Genomic DNA, 16,436 nt, shown 5'->3' with positions numbered 1-16,436 from the left:
CACAAAATGCTTCGGTAGCTTTGTGGCATGGTGTATACAGATGTGCTTTCTTCTTCCTACCATCGCAAAAGTTCATCAGTGTACTACGCAGGACATGGTTCAGCTTTTGCTACACTATATTTCTTAGTACCTACACATGTGCTTCTCTTTGTTCACTTTCAGAATTCAAAATAGTGCTTCATTAGTAGATATATGATGCTTTGGCCTTCGATACACTAAGTTTCATACTACCAACTTATATGCTTCCTTCTATTTCCATAAACAATTTTGCTTCCATCAAGTATGAAAAATGCCTCAAATATTGCGTCAAGATAAAAATTAAAGACATACAACGAAGTATCTCACAGATTGCCTCTTGAGAATTTATCTGTGACACTTTGGACTGTCTCATAAGTTGTCTATAGAATAAAAATTGCAACCCCTTACAGAAATGTCTCAACTAATGTCCCTACATATGAGACTCCACCTATCAGGAGAAGCTAATTGTAACTGTTGTTTGCAAATAATAGGTTCTGAACAAGGGCTGAAATATTTCGTCGGGAAAACAATTGGTGCCAAGTCACCTGTGAGAAACGGGACGGAGGTTTTCTTTTCCCGAGGGGGGCCGTGGACCCGCTGCTGGGGGTAGGCCACAGGTGTCTCACTTCACTTGTCGGCTCTCGCCAACCTGACTCAGATCTCACTGCCATGCCCGTTCCCTACGGACCCCAAAGGAAAACCCTAGCCACTCCCGTTCCCCCCACGCCGACGGCCATGATGGCGGCGCCGGCGCCGCCGGATTTCGTGGAGGTGCGATGCGCGGGGTGCAACGAGACGCTGGAGGTGGAGCGGGGTCTCACCGAGTTCGCCTGCCCCGATTGCGGGACCCAGCAGGCGCTCCCGCCGGAGCTCATGCCGCCGCCGCGCCCGCGGCGGGCGCTGCCCATCCCCGGCCGCCTACCCGCCGCCGCTGTACCTATGCCCGTGCCCGCACCGCCGCCCTCGCGCATGCCGTGCGCCGACTGCAGCGCGCTGCTCAGCGTGCCGGCTGGCCTCGGGCGCTTCGCGTGCCCTGTGTGCGGCGTTGAGCTCGTCGTCAACGCCGGGCGCCTCCGGACATACCACGCATCCCCGGCTTCTGCAACAGTCTCGGTCGTCGCGCTTCCTCCATCCGCCGTGACGCTCACATCGACGTACTCTGACCAGCCGGAGGTCTGTTGTCTATCTACACAGTTTTGGGGTTGGTGTTCTTTCTTTGTTTCTGGATACTAGAATGGAATGTCGGATTAGTTCAGCAATGTGCCGCTGTTGGAGTGGCATGAACCAGATGTTGTTCACTTAAACTGTAAAAGTAGAGTTCAGTTGCCTGAGCCTTCTCTTCATTCCGTTGTAAGCTGTAGATCTTTCCTTGAGTTACCCATGGTATTGCAGTGCCTCTTGTTAGCTAGCCATATCCGTTGCAATTTGGTTATTAGTAGTTTCTGGTATTTAGGAATGTGAGTCATTACCCGTCAATAACAAGCTAAACCAATCATAGTTATCATTTGAATAGATACATTTCAACCAGCATCGATATAGATTCATCAACGAGGGACAGGTAGGAAAGAAATGCAGAACACCAAGAAAGAAGAATTTTCTCAAAATAAAAATAAGAAGTCTCGATTTGCCAAATTCAGTTTCAGTCTCGTAAAATTATGCTCTCTCTAATGTTATTTCGTTTTTGTTTTGTTTTGTTGGGCAGGCGCATGTAGAAAGACATAATCATCCAATTCGCTCCAATCAGACACCAGCACAATACCCCAGTCAATCCGTTCATAGAGAGGAGACATCCGGTTCATTCAGACCTGATACCTGGATGCCAATCCACAGCAGGTTAGCGCAAAAAGCACCCCTTAGACACCCAATTGAGAGAGAAGAGTCACAGACTGAGCCACGCAATGAGACAGCGGTGAGGTCTGGTATGAGGAATTCTAGTTTGCAATCTGGTACTGAATCTATAGGTTTGCAAAAAATACAGCCAGAGCCTTCCGCCCAGGTTGGCTCGAGACCACAGACACATGCCCTGCCTCCTAGTTATTCAGTTTGTGGAGACCGTACACAAGGGCATCATCCTGACAGTGCTAGGCATGAGCAGCATACAAATGATGTCTCTAGTATCATGGAGCAGGGCAAAATAGATCTTCTGAATCAAGCAATGAATGAAGAACCAGCACAAGGTGAGGATCAGTGCAAGACATCTGGATGGAGTCCAAACAGCAAAAGGAGCAACAAAAGTACGAGTGTGTATCAGAAGAGGAAAAGGAAGTGCTTGACAAAGCAGACAGAGCATCCAATCGAGGATGAGCCTGTCCAGAAAACAACCACTTCTCTAAGTGCATGTAATTCTGATCTGCCAGATATTGACTGCATCATTGCCAATATATGTCCAAGCTCATCACAACCGCACCAAATGCCACAAGCAAGCTCAAGTGAGTCGGACAATGTTGATGCAGCCATTTTACCAGCCTTTTCAAATCCTGGTGTATCTCAACCTGAACAATTTCCACACTGCTACAGTCAGTTGTACTCTCCACAGGTCAGGGGCAAACATCAGCTTGATAAAAGTGGTCAACAGGTGAAGCCACAGTCACCACAGGGCATACATCAGCCTATGCATGCACAACAGGTATGACCTCCAGGTAATGCTTCTTACTAAGAGAAGGATTGTGGGACAAGTTGATATTCATAATGGGACTATTGACGACCATGACAAAGAGAAAATTTCTCTCGGAATTGGTTATCTCCTTTCTTTTTTGCGGGGGTCAAAGTTGGTTCTGTCCACTACAAAATGGCAAATCATTGTCTGCAATCGCTTTACCACCTCATCGTCCTAGCTAATTGCCATTCATGTGCCCAACATGTAGCAAGCTGGTCTCTACCTCACTCAACTCCATGTAGCACTGCATGTTCTACACTAACTGTCCACCTTTGGTCACCAACCTAATTTTCAGTGAACTGGTTGGTGCATGCAACTCAATAGTAACCTTCGACCACCACACTGCCACCCTAGATTCCTCCATACATCCCCCTTTATGCACTTCACTATGCTTGGATTATGCCCTATTGACCCCCATGGAGTGGAATATGAAATTAGATGAACTTGCTGGATGTGATCTATGGACATTTCATAACTGGTTAAAATCTTGGATATGGTGATTGTATGCACAGACACACTGTCCATTGTTTGGTTCAGAACTTTATATAGTCTAATAGGCTAATACTGTGATGTGGGTTTATTATGGAAGACAAAAAATGCCTCTTGGTCTTGCTATTACTAATTTAAGAGCATGATTTGAATTTCTGCATGTCGAATATATCTAAGTTGTTTTAACGTGTAAGTATTCACTTATCCAGGAGAATGCAGATGGTGGTCAGCTTGTGTTAGGATCATATGGAAAATCATCAGGTAAGCGCAATGGACGCCGCTCTACAAGACTGATTGAACCACGTAGGGAAGTTGACAGGCCCGTTCTGATACCAAACAATATTGAGTATGTGTGTTAATAACTCTTTGCTGTTTCGGAACACACCCTATCTTCATATGCTTGACATGTAAACTCGCCCTGGCAGCAACTGGGAAGTCAGCCCACCTTGTCCTAAGGTGGCATCTACCATCACTGTTCTTATGAAGCAGAAGTACCCTGGGTCAACCTACGTGCCAGCTGGTCAGCACAGTGATGTTCCACCCAATGGAGAAGTGGTTCACCACTGGCACCAGTATCCTCGAGAGACAAGGGCTGCCATTTTGAATGAATTTCTTGTAAGTACCTGAATAAACGTGCTTAAATAATCCTTTAACTCGGTGATCTAATATTTCAATTGATGTAGCAACGCTACAAGTGGGCCCCGGGTAAAGAAGCAGAGTGCCTGAAGCTATTTGAGCGCAGAGCACTCAGACAGTTTGCTGGCCTCCTATGTGAAGAGAAGCGGAGGGTTAGAGCAGAGTTGGCTTCAGTGCAGAAAGCCAAAGAAACTGTAGTTGCACACAAGTCCAATAGACACATGGGGTTAGACGAGGAAGATGCTAGAGAAGAGCCCAAGGATCAACAGACAGGAGAGAAAATTGAGGACGAGAACCCATTACAGTGGAAACCTTTCCCGCCTGCTTGGATGTATCCAAAGTGGTGGGAGAGGTTGTGCGAACACTGGGCTAAAGAGGAAGTTTTAATGATGTCTCTGCAGAACAGGAAGAACCGGTTCACTGCAGGTCGTGCTCATCACACAGCAGGATCACGGAGCATTGCTATGCATCGTCAGCTTATGGTAAGACATAAAGACACATTCCCTGGATTAACTCATTTCAACGGTGCTTCCTGATTCTGGTTGAATTGAGCAGGTCATGGAAAATGGCGGGGAGCAGGTGTCGGAACTCGAGGTATTCAACAAGACACATAAGCTTAAAGGTGGTGCAGGGGAATTTGTCAGCGAGAGAGCAAAGCAAACTGTGGTAGGTGCTCGAGTTGTATTCATCGTTTAAATAGTAGTTACAGAGTGCAATGTGCAAAGTGGTTCTATCAGCATACCATTTATGCGCGCTGCATGTTTCAGGAGGGCTTTAAGAAGCGTATGGAGAGGGCTGGTGATAAGCAGATAGATCCTCATCTTGCATGGGCACAAGAAATTGGGGGCCGGAATCGTGGGAGGTACTATGGACTCACTGGTATCATTGACAAGGCCAAGATTGATGAATTGTCAAAGTCCATCCCTGGTTCTCTCAGTAAACGGGGACAGCAGCAGACGTTTTCGCAGGACCAGGTGCAGCAGATGATTGATCAGGCTCTACAAGGGTTAAATGAAACTTGGGAGAATAAGTTCAAGTCCCTGGAGCAAACTTTCTGTGGCGGGCCATCGTTGGGTGCTGATCCTGAGGTACAAGAAAACTGATTGTTGGGTTTCTTGTCCAAAGCAGCGCTTAGAGATTGATGTGATTTATCCTGCAGCACTCACCTGGGTCTTCTGCGGATGGAGGGGGTGCTCATGAAACTTGTACATTGTGAAGCATGTCTTGTCACATTAGATGCAGAAATCGATGTTTGTTGCACTAAGCGTTATGCCGTTATTATCTTTAAATTAAATTGCATATTTGGGATCCTTTAGGGAAAATAATATCAACTACACACACTATGAACTTATGGAGCATTGAAGCAATTGTTGCAGAATTCATAGTTGCAAGCCTGCAAATCTGATCATGAAATCAAATGGTGGGCGTTCCTGACTATACATCGAAGTAATGGAGAATGCCCTAGCATAGTACACTTAACGACCCAGTCAACTAGCTGATCAACGCTCCAGCACAAGCAGTTTAGTCAGACTGACTGGCTTCATCTGCATCTTCATTGTTGCAGCTATTAAGTGATAAATATTATGATTCTGTGACATCTTGCAGGACATGTCAGATTCTCAGGAAGAAGAAATGCGTTGATATGTTACTATGTTAGGCACGAGGAAGCGGTGTCCACAAGCGTTTGAGGAACGTTGATTGTACAAAATTCATTGCGCTTGCACACATGTACTCCCTCCGTCAACAAAAATGTCTCAACTTTGATAAAATTTGGATGTATCTACCTACTAGATAGTGTCTAGATATATCCAAATTTACCCAAAGTGGACACTTTTGGTAATGGAGGAGTAGAAGAATATGTAGCTTTATGATGTTTTGATGTGCTTTGTCCCGTAGAGAAATGCTGAAATGAAGGGTTTCCCCGGTGCAAGACAAATACAATTGGTATATATTCAACTGTTAGTCGGATGATCTGAATTTTCGGACACTTTGTAAAGAAAATACTGAAATGTGTAAGGCAGCCAGATGTCCTTCACATTCGACTTTACTCAGAGGAGCTTTGACTCCCGGATGCAACTAGCAACGCTTTAATCGCTAGGGATCAACATTGATCCATCTCGTTACTATCAAGCAATCAAGCGTTGCTGTGCAAAAAGGAGTCGTTACCTTTTAAAAAGTGTACGTGCCTCACCCATAGCAATTGTGCTATTCACGGCACATAGTTGGGAGGCATGTGGTACACATCCATTTTTGTTGTCGTCGTCGCCGCTGCTCTTGCACCGCCATCCATCAGCTCCGTAGCACATCCATGGCCATTCTTGCAAGATCCAACTAGAGTTCGTCAATAACCCACTTCTGCGGGGCCTTCCTTTGCTATGCCTCCATTGCCGCTATGCGCCTTGCCGAAAATGCAAATCCAATGGTTAGGTCTTCTCTTAATACACCTTAGAAAGTGTATCACATATATTCATAAAACGGCTAGTACAACGCCGAAGCAAGGCTACATGATAACATGATACAAGAGGGCCCTGATACAAACACCATGCCACACGGTTTACAATGCAACACACAACAATCGAACGACAATAACTCGCCTTGCACCGCCTCATGCTATGACAAGAGAAGAGGCAATATACTGAACTTCATGCCACGGGCCCAGAGTTGCATGCCTGCCTATGCCCGTATGAGCCGCGAACAAGCCCGGAGCTCACGAGCGCAGCTGCAGGGACGCCTCCCTCACGAGGAGACCGTACCACCTGCATTGTCGCCGAGTCACGCTCGACGCCACGGTCCCGCAACTCCTCTCCGCCGAAAGGCCACCGAGCGCGCGCTACTACCGCCAGAGCAGGTCACCATCGCCACGAGGGACCCCCTCCCCCCTAGCTTTGTGCAGCGAGACCTCTCTCGGCGGCAGGGAGGAGGGGGCGAGGAGGGCCCTACGGCCAACGGTGCGGTCGCCCTCCTTGACACTTTTGTCTCTGTAGGCGCAGAATTATTTTTAACTGTTGTTTTCGATTTCCTTCCATGTCTCCGTAGAAAAAGAAAAAGAAAAGGAAAAGCGTATATTTTGGTTAAAAACTTAAACCTAGGTAGAGCGTCGCTGGAGAAAGCATCCCCTGGCAACGTTTCCCCAAAGCGCCGACATAAGCGAAACGAGCCATGGCGCCGCCGCCGGAGGGTCTGGAGGTGCGGTGCGCGGGGTGCGGCGAGACGCTGGAGGTGGATCCGGGCCTGACCGAGTTCATCTGCCCGGACTGCGCCACGCCGCAGTCGCTCCCACCGGAGCTCATGCCGCCGCCGCCGCCACGCCGTAAGGCGCTGCCCCTGCCCCGCGCCGCCGCCGACGTCCGGGGCGCGCGGCTTCCGTGCGGCTCCTGCGGAGCGCTACTGAGCGTGCCGGTTGGGCTGGCGCGCTGCGCCTGCCCAGTCTGCGGCACCGAGCTCGCCATCGACACCGCGCGGCTTCGGCATTACCTCCTGTCGTCCGCTACGGCGGAGGGCGCCGTGCCCGTGGTGCCAGTCGGCAACTCCTCCGCGCCACCCATCCTCCAAGCCCAGGAGGTATGCTGTTGTCATGGTGCTAATGCAGATTCGGGCTTACCTCCATTGCTAGTGTACTTTGGCTTTGCTTGAGAAATATGAAACCTCATTTAGGGTTAGATTTACCTAAAAAATTGGTGCTATCAAAATTGAGAGGGTGACTATTGAAATGTCTTAACCAAATTGGAACATCTCAAACATGAGCATTGGGTATTGGATTTGGGTAAAGAGTATTCCTTTGGCTGTCGTTGGTGGATTTAGGAGTTACAGGTTTACAGCCTGGGTGTAGATAGCTTGTTCAATAAAGTCCTGTAACATATGTTCCTGGACAGCATGGGATTTCCGCAATGTTGAGTGCCCAGCTTGCATGTGAATTGAGAACTGGAGCTGGTTGAACTAACTAAATTATTTTTCATGAATACTAGCTTGATTCGAGCCAAGTTTTCTTACTGCGAGGCAATCCTCATTAAGTAATATCATTGTTATTTTATGTATTTCTACACTTTTATGTCTAATAGTGCACTTTTTTGTTGGTTCTATCGCAATGCAGGTGCATCAAGAACATCCTAATTTTGGAATTTGTGTAGGACTTCTGCAAAAGGAGCCTGATAATCGCCCAGATTGTATGGAACAGGTACAAGCAAAGCATCCAAAACAGCTAATTCCAGAGCAGGCATATCAAGATAATCCTCATTATATTAGTGAAAGAGAGGAGGTACATGATATGAATGGAATTGTTACTAGGCATACTAAGCAGACAAACATGCACCGAGTTGGCCCTGGAACTGTTAGTGCAGAAAAGAGAGACGGAGAGCCTCTAAATCATGTCCAGCATCAGGCAAAAGTTCAATGTTCCACAACATGTATAGAGGAGAGGCAGCCGCTGACTCCCAATCAGATCATCGAACAGGCACACAACCAGCCTTCTGGTCGTGCGATATGTACAGAAAGTGCTCACGCGGAGGATGGAGATGGGGTGATTCATGTCCATGAAAAGAAACAGCAGCATGTCAATCAGGCAAACCAAACAGAAGGGTTTTGCACTCAAGTGGTCAATGAGAATATTGCAGGGGACAGCAACAGAAGGGGAGTCAGGTGCGCAGCTCGCTGCGATGCTACAGGTGCACGGAAGAGGAAGGCGCATGAAGCAAATGAAGCTATAAAGCATGCGCAGCGACAACAATCTGATTCAGAGTATCATATGGAATCAGAAAACCAAGTGACCTGTGCAGAAAAGGAAGAGTCAAAATCTTCCAGTTGCAGAATCCTCAAGCAAAAAAAGAAGGGTTTGGCAGCTGCTTCAAATTCAGGTCTTCAACTTAGGCGCAGCAAACGTTTGGCAAAAGATTCACCTGCTTCCATAGACCAAAAACATGTTCAAAATGAGTTTCTTGAACTGCCGGCTTCTCCAGGTGGCCAAGCATCAGATACAGTTATAGACAATGAACCAATACACCGGGGGACTGTTGAGAGTCAAGGAGGGACTCCGACTAGCCACATACAAGCCACTATCACAAATAGCGAACCACCAGAAAGTGATCATGATGAGCAGCATGCTGGTTCTCCGGATCAGAGTTTATCTGACTCTCCAGATATTGACAGAGTCATCAACGATATATGTCCTAGTCCATCCCCTCGGCAGGAGGTGCCCGAACCAAGCACTAACGAGTTAGACGGCCATCATTTATCTACACCACCTTCTTCACATCTTGACTTGTCCGATCCCGAGCAGTTTGCACGTAATTACATACCCCCGGAGGTTAGAAAGGCCCTTGCAGATCTGGGGTCTAATTCACTCTTTGAGCATACAATGTCCCAGGCAAGCTCTAATGAAGCATGCCTGCGTGATTTAACTGATTCAGAAGGGGATGACCCTTCGTTCTCGACTCGACAGAATGTTGGTAATTTACGCCTCCGTTGCCCTTTTCTCATGTCATTGTGTGTTGCCATCGTGCAGAATCAGTCTCCTTACAGAGAGGAGATCCCTTTTAGTGCACATAAATAGAAGAAATATTACTGCAGCAACAATAAATGGAGTTGAAATCAGTTACCTTATATAGCTCATGGTTACACAATGTTAGCTTTTTTCTTAATTTTTTTTCGTGCTGTAGTCATGTCAGATTGGTGATTTTATCCAAGTTTGAGTGATATATAGCATTGATAGGTTTGCTATTGGATCTTAGCACTTACACCTTGTTCTTTCTCCATGGCAGGACACTAGTGTTTCAAATATCGTAGAGGAAAGAGAAAAGAAAATAAGAATGTAATTCTTTCTGAAACAATTCTGTAGGCGCCCCAGATTCATTTCCAAATGATATTTATTTTCATATAGTTTCCAATTTTGTGACCATGAATATATTTTTTTGAGAGTGCGCCAAAAGCGCACCTTATCTTTATAGAAGGAGGGAGTCATAAATTACAAGAACCAAGAAAAGCTACAAGCAGCTATCTCAGTGGAACTCCACAACGCACACCTAGCCTACTCTCGCGGCATGATGGTTCTCTCTCCGTCTCTTGCTGACTCCCAAAGCTTGAATTCTCCGGTGATTCTCTCAATGGTCTGCGCAGGGTTGAGCTGTTTTTGCAAGTTCCCAAATGCCCTGGCATTCCTCTGCTTCCACAACATCCATGCTACCAGGATAACCAAAGTATCAAATCTCCTCCTATCCTTCTAGTGCACCCTTTCCCTAGCCAAAGTCCACCAAGGTCATGTATCTCAAAAAATGAGATACATGAGATTTTTTGACGTCATGCCTTTAGATGGTTCCTTGACTCGGATTGGTTGGCATAGCCAAATTTTAGTAGGTTTTGGCCAGATAGAATCAGATCATGCATGAATTCAGAGACGGTTGTTTTGATTTTTCGCATGTCTGATTTTCTTTTTCAAGCAGGTACGAACAGAAACCAGAGGCGTCAACGTGGTCTGACACTCAGTCTTAAGGTGTGGACACTACCTAAGGGTGTGCTCATACCAGTTTCACTGAACACTTCAGGTGAACCCGTTGGAAAAGAGGCAGGCACCTTGAGTAATTTTTTGAGCGCAATAGCACGAGATGGAATATTGGCACCTCTGATATATCAGGATTGGAGGTGTGTTCCAGAGAAAAACAAGGATATAATGTGGCGTATTGTCAAGGTATAAATGAATATTGCTACTTTTTATGGCTTTGTTCTTCTTTATAGCCTTTGTTTATTTGTGTAGCTCAAATTTGACATAGCCCCAATTGGTGAGCTGTGGATCATAAAGTCTCTAGGAAAAAGGTGGAGAAGTTGGAAATGTAACTTAAAAGTACACCATTTTGATACTCATGAGACAGAAGAGGAACGACTTGCTGACCGAAATCCTCGTGTTAGCAAAGAACAGTGGCGATTCCTAGTTTCATATTGGAGTACTGAAAAGGCGACGGTATGACTGACCATTGTCTTTATGTGCATGACTGATTTTGATCTGCAATTTGGCGAGGCTTGTTGAATCATCATTTATTTCTTTCTGGTCAGGCTGCAAGTGCTCGCAATAGAGCTTGCCAGGCAAACGTCGTTGCTCATCATACTGCAGGAACAAAGAGCTTCGCAAGGATAATTGAAGAGGAGGTAATTTGAAGTTGCTTCTGTTGCTTTCACTATGAATGATGCATTGATTGTGCTAGTGTGTGTGCAGAAGAAAAAACGACCAAACAAGGATGGGCCTACTGTTACGGATTTGTTCATATTGACTCATACACACAAGAATGGGAAACCTACAAAGAAGGCAACAGCTGATATCATTGTAAGGCACAAGAAATTGAACATGCTACATGAATTTATTTCGTGGGTCATGCACATAAGAACAGAATTTTCATTGCATATGCAGGCACGAATGCATGAAGATTCCCAGAAGCGGGCAGAAGGCTCGGGAAGTGATTCTACCACACACAAGTCTGTACTGGAGTTCTCCTCGAAGGGCCTACGAGGGAAGACAGCCCTGCAAGCATCCTTCAAGGAAGCTATGGAGGCTAAACAGAAAGCTGAAGACGAGGCAGCCGCGTTGAAGGAAAAAATGATGGCAATGGAAGAAAGCCAGAGAAAAATGCAGGAGGATTTGGCAAATTTGAAGAGCACAGTTAGTGCCATAGACAAGACAGTGCCAACTGGTGACTTACCAGGTCAACAAATGCACAACAGAGCGTCTGGTACCAACTTTCAAGGTAAACTAACAGGTGGACCATCGTTTCCTCCAGGTCTCGCACAGGTAATACTCCTATCTAGCTTTAATACTGACTGACACATTGCACAACATATACAGCCGTTGTGATAACCTGTGCCACCATTTCTGATTCAGAATCCAGATCCTTCGGCACGAAGATCAGGTCGAAAACGCGCCAAGCACGTGTGAAAGTATGCATGCATATCTTGATTTTCCTGCACACCATACGATCATTTCACACCACCTCATCAACAGCAGTCAGCAAGCAATGATGCAATGCCATCTTTATCATGGCAATGATTTTTTTTTTAACTGGTGGCAATGGATCTATGAAATGAAGAAGAAAGTGGACTAGGGCGTAGCTGCTTGTTCATGTGGACTCCCAAAAGCTAGAATTGAACGTATGCACTTCAGCATTATGTTTATTGGTTGCTGTAACCGAAGACTCTGGATCATGATATGCCTGTTATGTTGGAAATTACGTCTTAGCATTTTTCTTTTACTTTTTGGGTTCGCTAATTCTTGGTTGATCAATATTTTCTTATGTCTCAATGATTTTTGAGAAGTGTGATCCTAGTTTATTGAGAAGTACAATTTCCATCTTTTTAGAAAAGTGCAAGTGAATGAAATGTTGCAAGTTTTACTTCATAGAATTGATTGAGACTTGAGATATCAACTGCGACATAGAGAGACCTCTTTTCTTAGTACTTTCCGCTGCATCTGCAGTCTCTTTAACGTGAATCTTGGTTCTGGGGTTCCTTGTGGTGCTCACGGTAAAACAAAGGTTTCAACTAATGAAAAACTGCAGTAAAAATATCATCGTGTTGATACAGTATGTGCCTATATTCCTATCTCCTTAACAGCACTGGTATTTTTCAAGCTTATAAGTTAGTTGCATTTACCGGTTGTTTTTAAGCGCCTAGTTAAGTTGAGCGATGACAATGGGCTGGCGTCGGCGTTCCGTTGGTGCTTTTTGGATGCGTAAGACACGCTGCATGAACCAGCGATACTGTTGGAACGTGCTTTCACTATAAACGTTCTTGTTGGAACGTTTTTTTCACGATAAACGTTCTTGGAACGTTTTTTTGTTCTGTGTCTGCTATAGCTCCGTATAGACTGTATTACCACGCGGCTAGATCTATCTTATTTACTTAAAAAAAAATTGAAACGAGGCAAAAAACTTTGCCTTTCATTGATATAGGAGAAAAGAGTTGGCCCGTTTATGAGGAAAACTGGCCGAAAAACCGTTACAACACGACACCACATGCCAGCCCCGAGGCTGCGCTCCACACGGGTCGACGACCAGCCAAGTCAATACCACACCTCAACGCAACAGGCGGAGGCGAAAGACCGGAGCCACCGCTCCAAACTACCACGCCGGCCCCGAGGCCGCGCTCCGCCTGGCCGAAGACGAACCCGCCTCCGCCGAAAACCACCAAAACACTCCACAAGTCCTTTTGTCCGATGGACATCCAAAGCGAGGCCCCAAGAGGCAAAGCGACGCAAGAGCGCCACCCACACCCAATCCCGCGAGGGATGTAGGGTTTTCCCCGGAGAGCTATTTACTTAAGCTGCACCACATAATCTATTCTGTTTGGTTTGCTGGAAAGGAATCAAAAAGCCACTTATAAACCTTGCCCTAGGATTATATAACTACGAAACTGAAAATTCAATTTGGCTCCCGGATGCATATTGATAAGGGGTGGCCCGGTCTTCTCAGTAAGCAACGATGGTGATGATGATCACGGGATGAACACATCGGATGAAGTCGATGATAGTGGAAGATAACTTGTATGACGCTGACGAAGTCTCTCGATTGGTCCCTGTCGCCAATACAACAGCTCTCAACCTGCAAGATATTTGCAACTCCACACACTTGCGCACGTAGCCGCCGACCACGAAGCGGTAAGTTGCAACCGTCTAATTCCCAATGGAACAGCAGATCACACAAGACTTTCAGGGGTTGAACACCAAATCGATGCAATATGGTGTAGAGATTCAATAGAGTTGCAAAGCAATCAACTGTGAACTAGGGTTTATCTTAAACGTGGTCTAAACCTAATTTGGGGGCGTCCTGGGCACTTATATAGGGGTTCAGGACGACCAGGGGTCGAAAAAGTACATAGAAAACCGACCCAGATCGGATCTGGTCGAGACAGACTCGGAGTCGGCCGGTCAGGGGGCCGATCGACCGGGCCTGGGATCGGGCCATCTGGTTTCAACCGGGTCTGGCACGGGGTGGCAACCGGGCGAGGAGTCCAGCCTTACTGGATAGTTGCCTAGTTGGCACAAGCGTGGCGTCCGGTTTGGACCGGACGGATCCGGCGTGGAAGCCGGTCGGACCGGGGCTGGGACCTGGTGGCCCGGCGGCACAGCCGGTCTGACCGAGCCTGGCGCCGGCCTGAACTGCATCTCCTCCTCTCGCGCATTCCTCCCGCTCCTCCCTCGCGCGTCCATGGGATATCTTCATGTCCGGCTCCATGTCCAGCTTCACGTCTAGCTTCTTGTCCACCTGCTGCTCTCCTCCTCGTGCGATGCTTGCTTCCTCTTCATACCTGATCATACATAAGTAATACGACTTAGGCAGTATAAACTTCTCATCGATCAAAGTATCACATAGGAACAAGTTCACCTGTGGCTTAAGTAGCTTCGCACGAGCTCGTGTCATTGGTCCAATCCCGACTTCATTGGACTTGAGCTTCACAGCAGCATCGTCTTTATCTTGCAATGACGGAGATAGTGGTGTAGTAGCAGGGATGTCCTCATCACATATACTCCCTCTACCAAGAAAACATATTTCTTCATGTCTTTTTTTTTTGGCAAAACATTCTATATATACATCTTTACTATTAAATTAGAATTGGTCGTTTGACACTCAACGCGTTTGATGGTCGTCACTGGAAGCATCATGTCCGCCTAATTTAATCACACGGTCTTCGCTCTTCCCCCATCTAATTAGGAAACAACCAGGCACGGTATCAACCAAACCGGCAGGCATTACAATAGTTGGCAAAAATATTTTGATGCATGTGCTCAGCTTTTCTTCGTAGAAGGAAAGAAATATCCTCATGCATGGAGTAGTTTCCATTTTGCAAATATCCCACTAATTAATCAATCAATCAAAAATCAATCGCGAATCAAAACTTTCCTTTATCTCTACTACTACTTAAAAAGAACCGGAGTGTTTCCTCGTCAATCGATACCATGGTACGTCTCGATGGCTTCGTCAGTCGTCCAACTCCCCGTCCCACTAGATCTTTCGCATTTCAGCCCTCCACAAAATCGAAATCAACCGAGGACGCGCTCGTAGCGCAGTGGTGTGGTTGGCAGTGGCCAGCCCACCCGCCCGGGTTCGACTCCTGCGGGAGCGAATTTTCCGGGTGTCTCACCCCGCGGCAGTGTTCGCGGTAATAAACTTCAGCGCCTTCCACGTATATTCGTGCCACAACTGTCAAATCACAAAATATGCGTGCTCCGTGTGTGTAGTTGTAGGTCTAGCTTGTGTACTAGGGGCGTGTGTGTGTGTGGTGTGCGTGTGGTGTGAGTTGGTGCACGAGTTCAGATACTACAGCTGTACCACCGATCGAGAGGCATCAAAAAAAAAAAAAAAAAAATCGAAATCAACCACAACCCGCCCCCGCTGAACCAAAATTGACAGATCCAGCTCGACAGCCTCACCTCTACCGTCCCCGCCCCCATCATCCTCCTTCGTGCTGCCACGCCCCAGAACCACCACCTCCTCCAGCGCCATCGCATAGGTCCACAAGGAGGGCGCCGACGCCCCTTCCTTCTCCAGCTCCGTCGCGAAGGTCGGCGAGGTGGGGATCGGCCGATGCGCCATCAAGCCCTCCAGGCCGACAACGACAATACACTGGCCTCGCTGGAGGAGGTGATTAAATGGATGTCTCGGAGTATTTGTTCCGAAAAATGATGTCTCGGAGTATTTGGAAATTGTGATGTTAAATGGAGCCCTAGATTAGCAGGCTAGCTGACATGTATGTACTTGTGTGACGTTCCTGGAAGCAATACTTTTCCATAAACAAATTGTTTCACATTTTTATCACCATTGAGGTTGCAACTAGACTCAAAAGTCAAAACTGCTCTCAGGGATTTGTTCTAGCAGCCGAGTTTGCTCTGCATTTATTTTTTTAGTTTCGTTCAGATGTGTCTTTTTTCAGCTATCATTTCTGCTTGGATCGTCCTCTTTTGCTCTGCAAGATATTCTATTTTTGATGAGTTTCCATTGATATGGGTTTGACTGTCCAGGAGATCCGAATACACAGGCAGATGCCTTGATGAAATAGCAAATCTTCACTTGTTTTCTCTTGAAACTTTTTGACACTAACCAACTAGATATGTCACCAGTGGGTGTTTTAATCACAACACTGAGGAATATACTTTTTTCCACATGACTTGTGTTTATGATCGTGTGTTTATGATTGGTCTACATGTTGCAGCATTTTGTGATACCTGGAACCACAGTCAATGTTGCCGGGTTCATGGCATGTCATATCGCTCTCAGCTTCAGCACGTAGGGCGGCTATGGCGCTGTCGAAGCAGCAGATCGCCGCTGAGGCATGGCAGATCAGGAGTACCGTGGAGATCTTCACTATTGTCTATTGCGTACGTATAGAGCCAGGACACTTTATCTGTCGGTTTATCATCTGTTTCTATTTTCTCATATTTAACTATTCATATATTGTGATTTCAGGCTAACATTGCTTTCTGAATTGTTTTTGTATTGATTTCCATCATATACCTTAGTGCAGGCTCGTATACAACTGCTTTTTATATAGGTCTATCATAGTCATTTTCTCCGCGACGAGGTCATTTACTTTCTTCTTACTTAACTGTATTTCACCATAGTCCTTTTGTTTAGTTCTACTGTAGTGCTATCACATGTCTGTGAGATAG

The 16,436-nt window shown here is 46.3% G+C and overlaps 2 protein-coding genes across 2 annotated transcripts; both read left to right on the top strand.

Annotated features, from left to right (window-relative positions):
- The first annotated feature begins 756 nt into the window (after positions 1–756).
- Positions 757–5,096, top strand: LOC124669417. Its single transcript, XM_047206036.1, has 9 exons — positions 757–1,191; positions 1,721–2,447; positions 2,536–2,567; positions 2,622–2,657; positions 3,373–3,509; positions 3,589–3,778; positions 3,847–4,281; positions 4,355–4,465; positions 4,567–5,096. Exons 1-9 carry the CDS (start codon positions 757–759, stop codon positions 4,900–4,902), a joined length of 2,439 nt encoding a protein of 812 aa, XP_047061992.1. The 3' UTR covers positions 4,903–5,096.
- Positions 5,097–6,958: 1,862 nt separating this feature from the next.
- Positions 6,959–12,141, top strand: LOC124669408. Its single transcript, XM_047206024.1, has 8 exons — positions 6,959–7,360; positions 7,890–9,240; positions 10,231–10,475; positions 10,542–10,745; positions 10,838–10,930; positions 10,998–11,105; positions 11,190–11,567; positions 11,658–12,141. Exons 1-8 carry the CDS (start codon positions 6,959–6,961, stop codon positions 11,709–11,711), a joined length of 2,835 nt encoding a protein of 944 aa, XP_047061980.1. The 3' UTR covers positions 11,712–12,141.
- Positions 12,142–16,436: the final 4,295 nt, after the last annotated feature.

Source organism: Lolium rigidum, chromosome 7, assembly GCF_022539505.1.
Source record: "Lolium rigidum isolate FL_2022 chromosome 7, APGP_CSIRO_Lrig_0.1, whole genome shotgun sequence".
NCBI classification, from domain to species: domain Eukaryota; kingdom Viridiplantae; phylum Streptophyta; class Magnoliopsida; order Poales; family Poaceae; genus Lolium; species Lolium rigidum.
The sequence above is the reverse complement of the archived record's forward strand: the minus strand, read 5'-3'. Positions and strand labels throughout refer to the sequence as shown.